Raw genomic sequence first — 14,875 nt, 5'->3', positions numbered from 1 at the left:
TCTATAAAGGTAACTGCCAGAAACTATTACTACCAGTAAAGGATCATGCTCAGACTAATAAAAATGCTCACTATCAAGGCAATCATGAGAATAAGGGAGAATGGAAAATGCACAGACAGCTCTCTGTTCACATAATTAAAATACACACAACCAAATGACATGGTACAATTTTGGCACTGTTATTAGCAATCATTATCAAGTAGAGATAACAAAGTTACCAAAGTTCATGGAATGGAAGGAGGAGTAACTGGTTTCACTTCCAACCTAGCTAGCTCTCTGTAAAAATTCACTTTTGACAGGAGGAAAGAGTAAACAAAAGAAATGGGGACTTTTCAACTTTCTATAACAACCTGTCAGCAACCTATCTTTGCATTTTTTGCTGTTTTTTTAAAAAACAAAGTAAAAGCAGAAGCAAGACATGGGAATACTGATTTAACCTAGGAAAATGCCCTGATTACATTTAATTTGTACTTTTTAAATCAACCAACATTCTTGCTCTCAGGAATGAAACTGTATTTGATTTTTTAATATTTTTTGTAGTTGAAAGAATAAAGCTTTTATCCACTTTACCTAGATGTCAAGAAATAGGACTAAACACCCACAATAAAGGACTGGGCTCCTCAATCAACCATTAGGAATCATCTATATTTTCCATTAAGAAAATTTAACCCATTGTTTCATTCCTTTAAAATTTTAGGATTCGTTGGGTTATAACTCTCGCCCTCAAGTTCTAGGATTATTTTTCTATTATTAACGTTTTCTTCAATTACACCATATTCAGTTGGTGGAAGCAAACAAAAAAGACCCCTGTCTCCATTAGTACTCATCATCATTTATAATTTTTAGTTTTAACTTATAAAATTAAAAAAATGACACTGCTCTCAAACAGCAACACTGACCATCTGAAACAGACATGGATCCAGCTCCAATGTAAAATATACCAATACAAAAAGAGAGCTGTCATAAACTAACTTCATGGGCTCATTTCCCAAAAGAAATAGGACTATGCACACTAAGAATTGTCTGTAAATGACAAATTTCTCATCTTTCCAACTAATCTTCAGATCTTTACCTAAATAAGGAAACAGCTAAATAAAACCAACAAAGAGGACAGGGGAAGGAAGAAAAAAAATTGCTAAAACTTGACCACTGGGGGGAGATCCGTATAATAAAATTACTCTCAATCCACAGCAATCTGAAGATATTTAATGTAAGGATAAACATGGTAATAATTTTGGAATATATGAAGCAAAGTAGAATGATTACATTCTCAATGGCCCCAACTTATCATGGTAAAGTGAAATTATATTCAGATATACTACTTGGTAAAGATTAAAGACCTACACTAAATCTTTCAATGCTTAAAAGGATAAGCTTCAGCTACAAAAATATTTATATAAAAACATCATTTAAATAGTTCCATTGATTTATTCTGTATAGACTGTTTTGATATACAAATGGCAGTTTTGTTAGACAAAAATGTTACGTTATTTTAAAAATATATACAAGTATATAAAATATCCTCATTAGTTTTCCTCACTTTTTTGGTTACCTGACCATTCCTTGTTAAGATATTTTCCATAACATTTCAATAACATTTATTATGTATTTATGAAGTCACTATTTTCCTTCTCACCTCAGAATTCCTCTTTTCAACAATTCCCATACTCTTTCCCCTTATTTCCCTTCCAAGCATAATTTTCCATCTTAATATTTTCTTTAAAGCTCCCAATCTTTTTTGTTTTAGTGCAGGCTGGCCTTGAACTCAACATGTAGCCCAGGCTGGCCTCGAACTTGCAGTGATCCTCCTGCCTCAGCCTCCCAAATGCTGGAATTACAGGGATGCACCTCCATGCCCAGTGAGCCCTCCAATCTTCTATAGGAGCTTGGGTCTTCACTGACAGAAATAGCAATGTCAACTCCCATTTCAATTTTAAATCATTTTTAACTCTTACTAATTTAATTTATCCTATCTTTGTCTTACCACTTATCACTTTTCCTTGTGCTTTTCCTGTGTCAAACTTCTCAAATAAATGTGCATAATTTTCTCTAATTCTATCGATGCCATACTTTCAAAATCCAGTGGCCTTTTCTAGCTTATTTTTCATGATTACTAAATAACATATTAAACATTTTTGTCTTTCATAATTCCACATTACCTTAACTGCTTCTTGCATCTTCCACCATTCACCTGGTCTCCTTTAATGAAACCCTTTCCTTCCAATGCCCTTACTTAAATGTAGGCTAAGAATGAATCTGCACCAACCCTTTTGCTCTATTTTATAACTTCACCTACTTACATGACATCAGTGGTCCTCCTCATGCCTACGACTGCCAACTGTATCTCTCTACCTATCTATCTAGTCATTTTTGCAGCACGGATTGAACACAGGGCCTCACGCATACTAGGCAAGCACTATACCACTGAGCTACACCCACAGTCCTCTTGGACTAACTTGCCCAGGCTGGCCTCAAACTTGGACCCTCCTGTTTTAGCTTCCTGAGTAGCTGAGATTACAGGAGTGTGCCACCATACCTGGCTCCTGTATCTCTTTAGCCTGACACTCCCTATACATGCAACAAATAACCACTCCCTGTGATTATTTGTTGGGAGCTGTCTGAGAGCTTCCAAATCAACAGAGCTAAAACCAGAAATCATTTTCGTCTGCCCCAATACTGATTTCTCTTCACAACTTGTTTTTCTTTCATCCTCCTCCCAGATGCCCATGTTTAAGATTTCCAAATCATCTTAGACTCCTCAATTCTCCCTTTTCAAATTTAAAAATTCCGTAAGATCTGTCACTTCTTCTTTTATAACATCTCTCATATCTGCCTTTTCCCCATCTTCTTACTGCCACTCTTTAAGCCTAAACATCTTCATATCTGGATTACTATGAAAACTGCTCATGTGGGCTATAGTCTTCCCTACTAATCTATATTAAATTCAGCTTCTAGTTTTATCTTTCTAAATAGCTGACATGTATCACACCCTTTCTCAAAATTTATCTGTCATATCAAGCCAAATTCTTCAGCCTAGTATTCAAGGCGTTTTTCATCAGCTTTTAGTTATTTTTCCTTGTAATTTCCATTACTCTCTAACCCAAATATTTTGTTCAAAAAGAAGAGTAAAACTCAAGAGCAAAAATAAATAAAAATAAAAATAAACAAAGAGCAAAATAAAGACAGATAATAGAAATTAGGGAGTCAGATGGTTCTCAAAGGAAAAGGAAGACCAAGAGATGGAGGGAGGGGTGAGGGAAGGAAGGGATAAGCGATTAATAAAAGGAACTTGAATGTGTTATGTATATGTACCAACTTTCCACAAGAAATGTAAACATTATGTACTATGCACATATTTTAAAAAACTAAAATTTTTTTAAAAATCATTTAAAAATTTAAAAGCCCAAATACACACACAAAAAGCTGTCAATTAAGTGTCTCAGGACTATACACTGCATGGTGGTGCATGCCTGTATTCCCAGCACTCAGGAAGCTGAGGCAGGAGGATGGCTGTTTCAGGCCAGCTTGAACTATAAATATAATATGTACACACACACACACACACACACACGCACACACAGCGCGCACATTGCACCTGTCTTTGTTTACATCCTTCTCTATAGCCCTTGTTCTACTTATACCTGTAAGGACTAATCTTCCTGAACTTCAGTTTCCTCCTCAATAAAATAAGGATAATAACAGTATTTACCACATAAGGCTGTTGTGAGGATTAAGTAAGTGAATATATTTAAAGTTGTTGGCACAGAATAGTACTATATAAGTGTTAGCAATATTTCAAGGCTGAGCTCAAGCTCATTTCTTCCAATGAAACCTTTCCCAATAGGTCCAACCCTCAACAGTCTTCAACCTTTTCTGTATTTCTAAAATGTTCATATTGAAAATAAAAGTTTAAGTATAAAATAGGATTTCTCAGTATACTATTGACATTTTGGGCCAGATTTTTTAAAAACTGTGTTCGCTATCCCTCCCTCTAACCCCCCATACGAGGGAGTGAACTCAGGACTTTGCACTTGACAAGGCAGGAGCAGCACCACTGAGCTAAATCCCAGCCCTGTGGTAGCTTATCCTATATGTGCTGTAGGATGTTCAGCAGCATTTCTAGCTTCTACGTATTAGATACCAGTAGTAACCTGCCTTCAACAAACTAGAAATGTCTCCAGTCATTGCCAAATATCCACTGGTGAGGACAAAACCATTCAATTGAAAAACACCAATGTAATACAGGATAAAATACAAGAAGTACTTTAAAATTGTAAAGCAATATACAAGGGTCAAGCACTCAAGTCAGCACTTAAATACATTTTTGTATTATTCATATTCACTTTACTTATCTAAAGCATTTAAAAGCCTTTAGTAAAGAATCCATATTTTCCTTCATTTCAATAATCTTACAGCAAACTAAAGGCCCTGGACACTGACAGACAGAATAAGACATAGGTAGCCTGGACAGGATACATTGAACTGGAAAGAGCATGGGATTTACAGTCAGAAAGTGAAAAATTTTATCTTTACTTTTACTAATTTTAGAACTTTGGGCAATTCATTAAAGTCTATGAGCCTCAGTTTTCTGATCTATTAAAGAACATCTACATAGGTTGACACTGATGTTCGAATGCAATCAAGAATGTAAAAAAAAAAATGAATGCAGAATTATTATATACATATAACCATATATGCAAAAAGTCATTATACCATAACACCTCTTTTATCCAGAATCAGGGACTGAATTTCTTTAACCTTTATTTTCTAAATAACTGAAGCTTATGCCTTTAAGTATTTAACATTAAAATGTGAACCATTTGATGGAAATCTAATTTCAGAGTACTATATAAGTATATTCTTCTTCTGAAATAATAGGTACTGAATATAATTTAACTTTCCCTTACTGATTCTAGGCCATTATTATAAATTTTAATTACCATTCTAATTCATAGCTCCCTCAGAGATTATCAGATATGAAATGCTGTTGACTTCTTTACTAAATAGTGTCCAAAGTACTGTCTCATTTTGTTGCACTGCAGCACTAATGTCCCTTCCTCTGCCCTTCAAATTCTTTCTGGATTAAGAAATTAAGTTTGTTAAAATGGAATTTAAAATACAAACAAAAAACCAGATTTTGAAAGTGGGCTGCCCAAGTGGTACTACAACTAAATTTAATTTGAAAACTTCATCACAGCTATCCTGGCTGCTCAGAGATACATTTCGCTTACTTTATGGTTCTCAGTTGTGTTCTGGATAGCTGAATTTGCTGGGTTCAACAACTTCTTCTTTTATTCTAAGAATATATGTGACGTAGTACCATATGGTATAATAGAGATGTACATAGAATTACATACTTATATTCAGAAAGCCTGCTGAGCGCTGGCTGATATCACTCAAAAACTATGCCCCATTAAGAAAAAAAAAAATTATGTTGCTAACAGACAACATAAGTCCAACCAAACAAGGAGAGGAAATATGTTATTATTAAATTTCCTTCAGAATCCTTTAGACTGAATTGTTTTGAGATGTATATGCATGTTTGCTTTTCTATCTGAAATGATACAAAGCCAAATACAAAGGTCTATCTTTTCCAGTTTTAAAATAATCAATGATCTTTATACATAAGTAAATATTAAACTTCAAATTTAAAAAATTTAATGAATCTTAGAAGAAAACCAGACAAACTGAAAATTGTAAGTCAGGAGCCTTTTGTTTGCAGGCCTGTAAATAACATGTGCCATGAAAAAAAATCTGTCCCTCTGACACTCCCAGAACACTTATACTATTTTTAGGTATATAATGCAAATACTGGCAATATAGGTAATAAAAACAAAGTCATTACCTCTATCAGGTAGGGAAAGATGACAAGAGAAAAGATAAAGCATCACACTAAAATGGCTTCTTTGGTTTGTATTTTGTATTTCTTTGTGGCTCAAGCAAATAGAAGGTGAAGGAAAGAAAGAAAAGGGAGAAAATAAAAAGTAAACTGAAAGGAAGGATGCAAACATGGCACATCTAACATTTCTTAGAAGCTTCTAGATAAAATTATCTAGCCTTGTACCTGACAACCGTAGTCCAAAAGAAGCTGAAGTATATCCAAGTTTTCGTTTTCAATAGTTATGGTAATGGCATTTCTCCCAAGCACATCTACGCAATTTATGTTCAAGTCACCTGAACTGTTTTCCTCCAAAATCTTTTTAACCATATAATAGTCACCTAAATAACAATATACAAACATAATTTAATATTCAAGACACATTGAGAATGACTATAAAGAAAAATTTAGCTTGATGAATTAAGACTAACAGCTAAACTTATTTGTGTATATTGAAATGTGCACAGAAAATGTGAATATTTCCTGGATAAAAACTTGTATCTTGATAAAATAATACATGCATCCGCAGCAAATATATATAAAAAGCAAGTAGAAAAATTTTATTGTGCAAAGTGAAAAGTTACTCGTCTAAAATTCTTATATGGATGACTAAAAGGAAAGAAACTTATAGAAGACACATAAAACAATTTAATAAAGGATGTCACCAAATGCAGACTGGCACCTAGAAAAGTAAGAACCTTAAAGGAGTAAGTTTTATATCTCAAATACATACACACATTTATTTTTATGTCATAATGTTAAAAATGAGATTATAAATAGAGGCTATTATAAAGAATTTCTAAAAGGGAAAGAATAATTTTGAAAGGCAGTGGGAATATGTACATGCTGGTAGGTATGTACAGTAGGAAGGAAAGTTGCCTGGAAATTCTCTCCACACCATCCTCCCAATGCATGTGCACTTTCTCATTAATGAGTCTTTTGAAAGTAAATGACCAGGGAACATTTAGATCACAAAACTCTACAGCAGACTAGAATTAGTGCTTGATTTAAGAGGAGGGGGCAGATTGCCTTCTGCCTGACTGTAGCCTATAAAACAGTTATCCCATGTGGGAAATCAGAATAATTATTTTCACCAAGAGCTCACTAAATTTGCTGATGGATGGTGCAAAAGTAGGGGGAAATAAAGTAAAAGAAAAGATAAAGAAAGCAAGGGGAGGTGATTGTTTTGTTTCATTTTACCTTTTAAACATAAGATGAATAAACCCTTTTAAGTGACTTGAAATTATAGCTGTTCTTTAAAAGACTATGAAAAAGAAACAGGGAAAGAATAATCAGTAAAAACCAGAGGAAAAATAAATTAATGATTTCATGACACAGAAAGAGAAAATACTAAAGTTGGATTAAATGCATAAGAAAGGTATTAAATTTTTTGGTTAAAATTTCACATAAATTCATTCTTGTTTTTTAATCTATGACCTTACAGTCCCTACACATTCTGAAAGAAGTTGTATAGTCATTTTCTTGACAATGTATTTCAATTCCCTCAAGAAGAAAATTAGTCACAGAAGAAATACTTTCTCCACAGCACCACTAATTAATATTTAGACACTAATAATCCATGGCAAAAACTTATCAACACTTCCCAAAATGATCTGGACAGTAGTAGCCAAACAGACCAATTAAAAATGTATCATTATTACCATAAATAACATTTAAAACTATATAGACAAATCTATTTCAGTACCTTAGTGAGACAATGCTACCCACAAAAAGACAGCCATATTTCTTTGTTATGACGTTGTTTCTGTGAGGATTAATTTCTTGCTTATCCTGCTTGGGGCTCATTAGACTTGCTAAGGACTCCTGTCCTTCATTAATTCAGTAATATTTTTCTGGTTTAGTTTTTTATTGTTGTTGTTGTTGTTGGATGTTTCTGTTTTTTTGAACCGGGAATCAAACTCCGGATCTTGAGCTTGCGAGGCAAGTGGTGGAACCACTAAGCCAAATCTCCGGCCCTAATTCAGTAATATTTGCAGCCATTATCTCTCCAATATTGCTTCATTCCCAAAGTTTATACTTGCAAATCATTTAAAACAATGTACTGCATTTTAAAAGACTAGGTTGGCCAAACTTTTAGGATGAGCATATAAGTAAAAAGTTAAGAAATTTAAAATCGTAAGCTAATTATACAGAAAAAGTTACACAATTCCAAATGCTGGTGTATGCGAGACAGACATATTTTATATTTTCATTTTACATAACAGTTGCTTTCAAGAGTTGCATATATCTTTTGTCTTTTAAAATATAACATATAAACCAAGAGGGGTGGTACATGCCTGTAACTCCAGCACTGAGAGGATCACTGGGCTACACAGTTCAAGGCCTGCCTAGACTACATAGCAAAAAAATCAACATATATTTAGAGGAAGTACAAAAGAATGTTTACTTTTTTTTAGTGAAAGGAAAAGAGACCTTCTCAATCAATTCCTTAGGGAGTATAATAATTCAAGAGCAAGTCATCTTGTTCCCCCTCTAAAATATTCCCCACTCTCATCTATTTATTCCCATTATACTGATACCTCTCAGCTAAGCCACCACTGTCTCTCTTGAACAATGAAAGACTTAACTTCTATGCCTGCTAAAAAATTCTCCCCTTGACCAAACTGTAGTAGGTCTCCTCTGTTCTCTATTAGGCCTCACCATTAGGCTATAAAGACTGGAACAAGCCAGGGATTTAGCTCAGTGGTTCAGTGGCCTGCCTTACAAGTGCAAGGACCCGAGTTTGATCTCTGGTGCCAAAAAAAAAAAAGACTGGAACAAAATACAAACATAGTTTCTAATAGCTCACTCACACCTAAGAGAATCCTCTTACAGAGCCTGCCTCAGAAAACTCATGGCTACCAAAAGAATTTACTGTTGCAATCAACCCCTGAAGACAAGGCCATTTCCTAGTCTCTGTGAGTGGGTAAAAGTCTAACTTCCATTGAACGCCAGGTAGCAAACCCAGGTTAGTTTCACATAAACCAACTACCACTTGACACTTAAAATTTTTCACTTCTCATATTCTGAGCCCCCATTTACCTTCTTCTATATTCCTCCAGGCTTCCTTTAAAATATCCAGTCACCTCTGTACAAATTGAACTTGAATTTAGTTCTCACTGGATTCTTTTCCCTATTGTAATTTTATAACAGTTTAAAATACATCAGACCCCAGCACAAAGATCAAAAAGTTTGTTGTGAAAACAGGTAAGATAGTAAATAAACCAGGCTTTTGGACATGACATCTCAGTCACAACTACTCAACTTGGCCAGTTCAGCACAAAAGCAGCTATATATCGTTCATGTGTAAACAAACGGGGGTACTTTTCAACAAAACCTTGCTTTTCGACACTAAAGTTTTAATTTTATAGAATTTTAATGTGTTGTAAAATATTATTCTTCTTTTAACTAAATAGTCTTAACAACATGAAATGTAAAATGCAAAAAAACCAGTCTTGGCCCACAGGCTTGCAAAAAAGTAGATTTGACCTGAGGGTCACAGTTTGTTCACCTCTGTTCTAGGTCCACCTTTTCAATCCACTTCCCACCCTGCATCCAGAGCAACCTTTTAAAATCCAAAGTGTGTCAAGTATACAGCCCACATCCAGAGCGACCTTTTAAAATCCAAAGTGTGTCAAGTTTACAGCCCTCATGGTTTTTCTATCCCATTGAAAAGCCAAAAATTTTTACTTGGGGCCGCCAAAGTTCTATACAACCTGAACCTTGCTACCACTCAGAATTGCACCGTGCAATTCCTCTGCTCACACAATATGGTCATTCCAGACCAATGTTTTTCGAACTGCGGCCACACAACCCATTAGCAGTCACGAAATCAACCAGCAAGTGCAAACCCACAATTTAAAAAATGAAACAGCCAGGGACATAGTTGAGTGGCGCCGCTGCCTGCCTCACAAGCACAAGGTCCTGATCCCCAGTACCAAAAAACAAAAAAAGAAAGTGTATAAAATACCAGAGTAATCCCATTATTTAGCAAGAAATATATCCCACCTATGATAAACCCTTAAAAACACAATGGAGAAATGTTACAGTATTAAGAACATATGATTCCATCTTTCCTCATTGGCATCTCATTCGAATTTCTGGCATATTATAGTGAATTTCACCATTACTACAATGGGAACATTGTTGATCAGTTTTAATTTCATGTTAACAAAACTTAAAGGGAGTTATGAAGTGTTGGAGCAATCTGACGTGTTAAAAATTATACAAATCAAGGGTAGCATTTACATTAATTTAATTGAAATATACCTGTCATACTTAAAACAGGTTTTATTAAAAGGAAAAATTTTGGCAAAGAAATTCTACTGGAGCTCATATTTATTTTAGCTCTTAAAAGCCACTTCATACTGATAAATTTTGGACTTCTCATTTCCTATTAAACTACTAACCCTAGATCTTAAACTTCTCAGTATGATTAAATTTGATGGTGTCAACTATGAATAAAGTATGTGCAGTACTGGCAGCAAGAAGAATTGCTTTTAGACCATAACAATACCTATAAAATAAAATGTTAATCTTTTAACATCCTTCAACCTTGTAATACACAAGGTACAAGGGTTTGGCTTGGGATATTTCTGTCTCTTGGTTGGCCAGATGATAAGATTGCTTGTGCTAGGAGTAGTGCATCTTTCAAATGACACATACTGTATGCTATATAAGTTAGATAAAACATTTGCTTCTTCCCTCAGACAGCTTTACTGTACTCAAACACACAGTTTCTCACTTACAACACAAGAAAACATCATTACAAAAAAAAAACCCTGAAAAACAAAAAAACCTCAACAAACTAAAGGATAGGGATGCAATCCTTAATTTATTGATAAAGCACTTTTCCAGTGCCTTAATATAAGAACTTTATATTCTGATAACATATAAAATAGCAAAATAAAAATAATGTGAATAAGCACATTTATGGGATTGCTACAAAAAAATAAATACTTGAATTATAGAACTATAAGGCAGCTCAATAAGTTGTACTTAAAATATCTATCAAGCTTCTGGTGATTTAAGTCTTTTTGTTTGCTTTTTTGTTAAAATAACTATGAGCCACTTCCTATGGCAGTACTTTTCAACCAGTATATTCTAAAACTCTAGTGATTTGAAAAGCTTTCCTATACAAAGTACTTAAGTAGTATACCTAATGACAATTTGTGAAATGGTTGTAGAGTGAGGCCTACCATACCCTCTTCAGTTCTCTTCCTTCATGATGTATATAACTCTTTCCATTAAGCGCCACATTGTCAACATAAAACTCAGCAATACATGCATTTTTTTCTTCCAACCTGCCCCAACCTTCCTTTTAATCTCTCTTTTCAAAGTCTCTTCTCAAATACCTAAAACAAAACATTCCCGGTAAATATATTAAGTTAATAAATAGCAGCTTATCCTTAGCCCAAAGGTACACAGAGTTTATATACTAACTCTCATCAAAGAATCCTTTCTTATAATGTAGCAATCATATCACAAAGGTTACAGAAAACAAAACAGACTGAGCACAGGCAGAAAGGTGAAACTGTGCCCTCTACAGTCTTTCATTGCCCCTATACTGAGATGTCAAAATGGAACTGCTGATTCAATTACAAATTAAATTTCCCAAAAATATTCCCCATAAAGAGTTCGCAGGCATAGAATCCTTTCATATCTTTTTTCCTGCACAAGAATTACTAATTAGCAAATTCAAGGTTTTATATTCATGTATATTAAAAGCTACCATCTACTCTACAGTTACTTTAAATGAGGAAAATTATCATGAATCATAGTTTAGATACTTCTTATATAAACATTTACCCATTCTTCAGTCAAGGATACCACAGGTTCCCACAGATAAAAGGGGCTCCTTACCACACTAACTCAATGAGGGAGGAAAAGGTATAGGTGGCAAGAATTGCTAATTAATATTTCATTATATATACTTATACTCAGCTGTTTTAGTTGGCCTTTACCTCTGAATTAGTGGTCCATATCCAAAAAGAATGAGCATACTTTGAAAATTTCATTTAGGGGGGTCCAGATTTAATTTTATATCACTGGAACAGAAACTTTCAATTACTTTCTTTCTGAATTTTATACAAATTTATTCAAACTTAATACAATTTATACAACGTGTGACCACTGAGATGGTCCTGACTCACAGTGAAGATCAATAATTGCCATTATTAATGGTTACCACTTGGATGAACAAGTGCCTACATCTAATGAACTCGTTTACATAAAAGCCAGCTATTAAAAACTATAAAGTTGTTTATTTTTTCATCTATACACATTTTTCCAAGGACCACTCTTTCATTAACATACAAATAATCACCTCATTGACAATTTTTACTTTAGGAATTCCTAGATTCTCTTCACATTATAAACATTTTACAAGTGTAGAGTAACACTGTTAAGTGATAAAAATGTGATATTAATTGGTCTGCTGTAGTGCTATTCAGGCACAGAACCATGTTTGCTTTTTATCTTTACTGAATAAATTGAACACAAAGAATTGAAGGCTTATAAAACAATCACACAAAGCAAGTTTAACTTCCAACTACTAAATCCAAAAGTGGATATGTCTTTTCTGACACAAATGACTTTCATTCATTCATTTATAACCAGATAGATATCACAGACATAAGCAGACATACACACACAGATCTGGCTCACAGACATACACTAAATGAAACTGTCCATGAAAAGTAGGAACAGTCTATTCCGATATCTATTTTAATAAATGTTTGCTGTTTGGTCTGATGAAGATTCAAATATAATAGGGGAACTTACTGCTACTTCAGGAAATTTTTCACTTTTAGATTTGATTTAGGCAACACCAAAAATGTTTAAAAATATTACTGCATACAACATATAAGCAAAAAATACTCCTCTAACTCAAATTTAAATGTGTATCAGAAGCATGTGTGAGAAATATATCATTTTTCTAAATTTAACCAAAAAATTTGTTTCAATATATCTGAAACATAGAAAATACCTATTTTATCTCTCATTTTGAAGAACTTCATATGCAGGGATAAGCTTGCATATTTAGTTTCTACCCCACCTCCACCAGCCACTCTGTGCAAGGATCTTGATGTTATAACATGAGAAACTGACAGTAATTTAAGGCTGTTTCAATGGTACTATGAATAGGCTATAAAACTGTCATCAGTTAAAATTCTTATTTGAAATATGTCATGCAATAATCCTAAATATATACACCATATAAATACCATAGCTACTCCAGTCACATTTCATTATGACATTTGTCCTCAAGTTTAATAATATAAAATTCCCTTTCTCTTTGCTTTAAAATATCCACAACACATAAACTAGGGTAGCAATGGCCACTTATTTCAATACAAGACAAACTTTTCACTTCCCAACTCAGAATTTTTGAGGGAAGAGAACTCAGGCTATTCCAGCAACATTAAATAATTTTACATAATCCACAGACTATAATTGTAACATTATGTTTCTTTACAATTCCAAAACTATTCAAAGTTGCATCTATGGTAGACTTTAACAAATGCTTTCATATTATTTACTACTACTACATGAGAACATAAAAGTGGCTTAACAAACATGAAATTTTTATATGTCGATGTGCTTTCATAAAGTTGTATAAATAAAATCTTATTTCAAAACCAGTAAGAAAAGTTACTGTCATTTACTTAAAACACACACTACAGGCAAACAAAAATCTTTTGTAGTGTCAGTTGCCCTTTGGATATACTGTATGCTCTGGATGTTTATGTGGTTTGAACAGACTTTTCCTAAGTGAGCGTGGCCATCGTACAGCAAGCTGCATAAATTCAGTAATAAGAAATTTTCAGTACTTTTTTTCCTGCAGGAAATAAAAGCAGTCTGAGGGCAATCTAGTATTCATTTTATTATGTACAACACTTGAAAGCCTGCTTATGCGAAGACTTTTTAATATAGCCATAAAAATTATCAATTTCTAGATTAAGAAAAAGGAAAGCACACCAAATCTTTTGTACCTACTTTTGCCCTGTAATTATCTTTGACTATTTTTATCCTCCAAAGAAGTCTCTAGAGCAGCTTCTAATAGAAACCAAGTGGTTTCTAATAGAAACCACGAACAAAAATGTTCAAGTTTGGTGTAAGTTTTGGGAACTAAAGCAGAACTTATCCAGTTCTATTCTTATTTCATTTTTCTCTACATAGGATATGCAAATACCTAATTCCATTTAACCATCACTGATCCAGGCATTGGGCAACTAACGTTAAATATCAGAAGAAAGATTCTTTAAAAAAAAAAAAAAGTCAAGTCAGAGACCATAAAAAGAAATCTCTAGGAAAGGTACAGAATTTTCAGACCATAAGGTCTGAAACTAGGCACTCGTCTCCCAACTGGAAAGAAGTGAGGATAGAAGCAGACCAGATCATTCACGTGGTGAGTAGCTGGGATAGGACTAAAACTCCAGGGTCTGAGCTTCCACGACGGCATCTCTACACCTGACCCCATAAAGGGAAGCCAACTCCAGAGTGGCCTCCAGGGGCGACGAGCGAAACAGCTCCACCCGCCCGCCAGTTCCACACTCCCGAGGCAGAGGCGGCGCTGCGGGAACAAAAGCGCGGCGGGAGGATACCCGAGTGAGTGCAGGCAGGGGAACTGGGGGGCACGCGCAGGGGCGTCTAGAGGCAGAAAAAGGGGCCTAGTTCTCACCCTTGTCGCACGCCAGCAAGAAAAGCTTCTCATTCAATGTGTTCTCCTCCTTCACCTCCCGCACATCCTTCAGCGCCATCACTTCGTTTGGCGAGGAAGAGGAGGATGGGGAGGAAGGCAGGGAGGAGGAGGAGACGCCCGAGAGGTCAATGCTCGGGTACAGGGCCGCCATCATCGCGGCCCAGGAAGGGGGCAGGCCAGGAGACGGGGGAGGAGCGCCTATGGGCCCCGACCCCAACCCCAGCCCCGCCCCAGGGCTGGAAAAGGGATGAGTCGTTCCCATGGCCGCCTCCGCATCCGCGTGCGGCCCGTTG

General features: G+C 35.0%; 1 protein-coding gene across 7 annotated transcripts in view; it reads right to left on the bottom strand.

Moving 5' to 3' along the window:
- Trpc1 (transient receptor potential cation channel subfamily C member 1) overlaps positions 1-14,869 on the bottom strand; it is a 67,347-nt gene extending 52,478 nt beyond the window's left edge. For 3 of the 7 annotated variants that reach the window (XM_010608169.2, XM_010608172.3, XM_010608171.2), the window contains exons 1-2: positions 14,562-14,869; positions 6,065-6,219 (exon numbers count right to left, since the gene is read on the bottom strand). In XM_010608169.2, coding sequence (XP_010606471.1) covers positions 6,065-6,219; positions 14,562-14,844 — 438 coding nt within the window. In that variant the 5' untranslated portion in view covers positions 14,845-14,869. Of the gene's footprint in view, positions 1-6,064; positions 6,220-11,076; positions 11,233-11,841; positions 11,926-14,273; positions 14,454-14,561 lie in introns of those variants that run through there. The other 4 variants (XM_010608173.3, XM_010608174.3, XM_010608175.3 and 1 more) reach the window with 4 other exon arrangements.
- Between the last annotated feature and the right edge of the window lie 6 nt (positions 14,870-14,875).

The sequence above is a fragment of the Fukomys damarensis genome, unplaced genomic scaffold (assembly GCF_012274545.1).
Source record: "Fukomys damarensis isolate Sample0158 unplaced genomic scaffold, DMR_v1.0_HiC HiC_scaffold_37, whole genome shotgun sequence".
In the NCBI taxonomy this organism is placed as follows: Eukaryota; Metazoa; Chordata; class Mammalia; order Rodentia; family Bathyergidae; genus Fukomys; species Fukomys damarensis.
The sequence above is the reverse complement of the archived record's forward strand: the minus strand, read 5'-3'. Positions and strand labels throughout refer to the sequence as shown.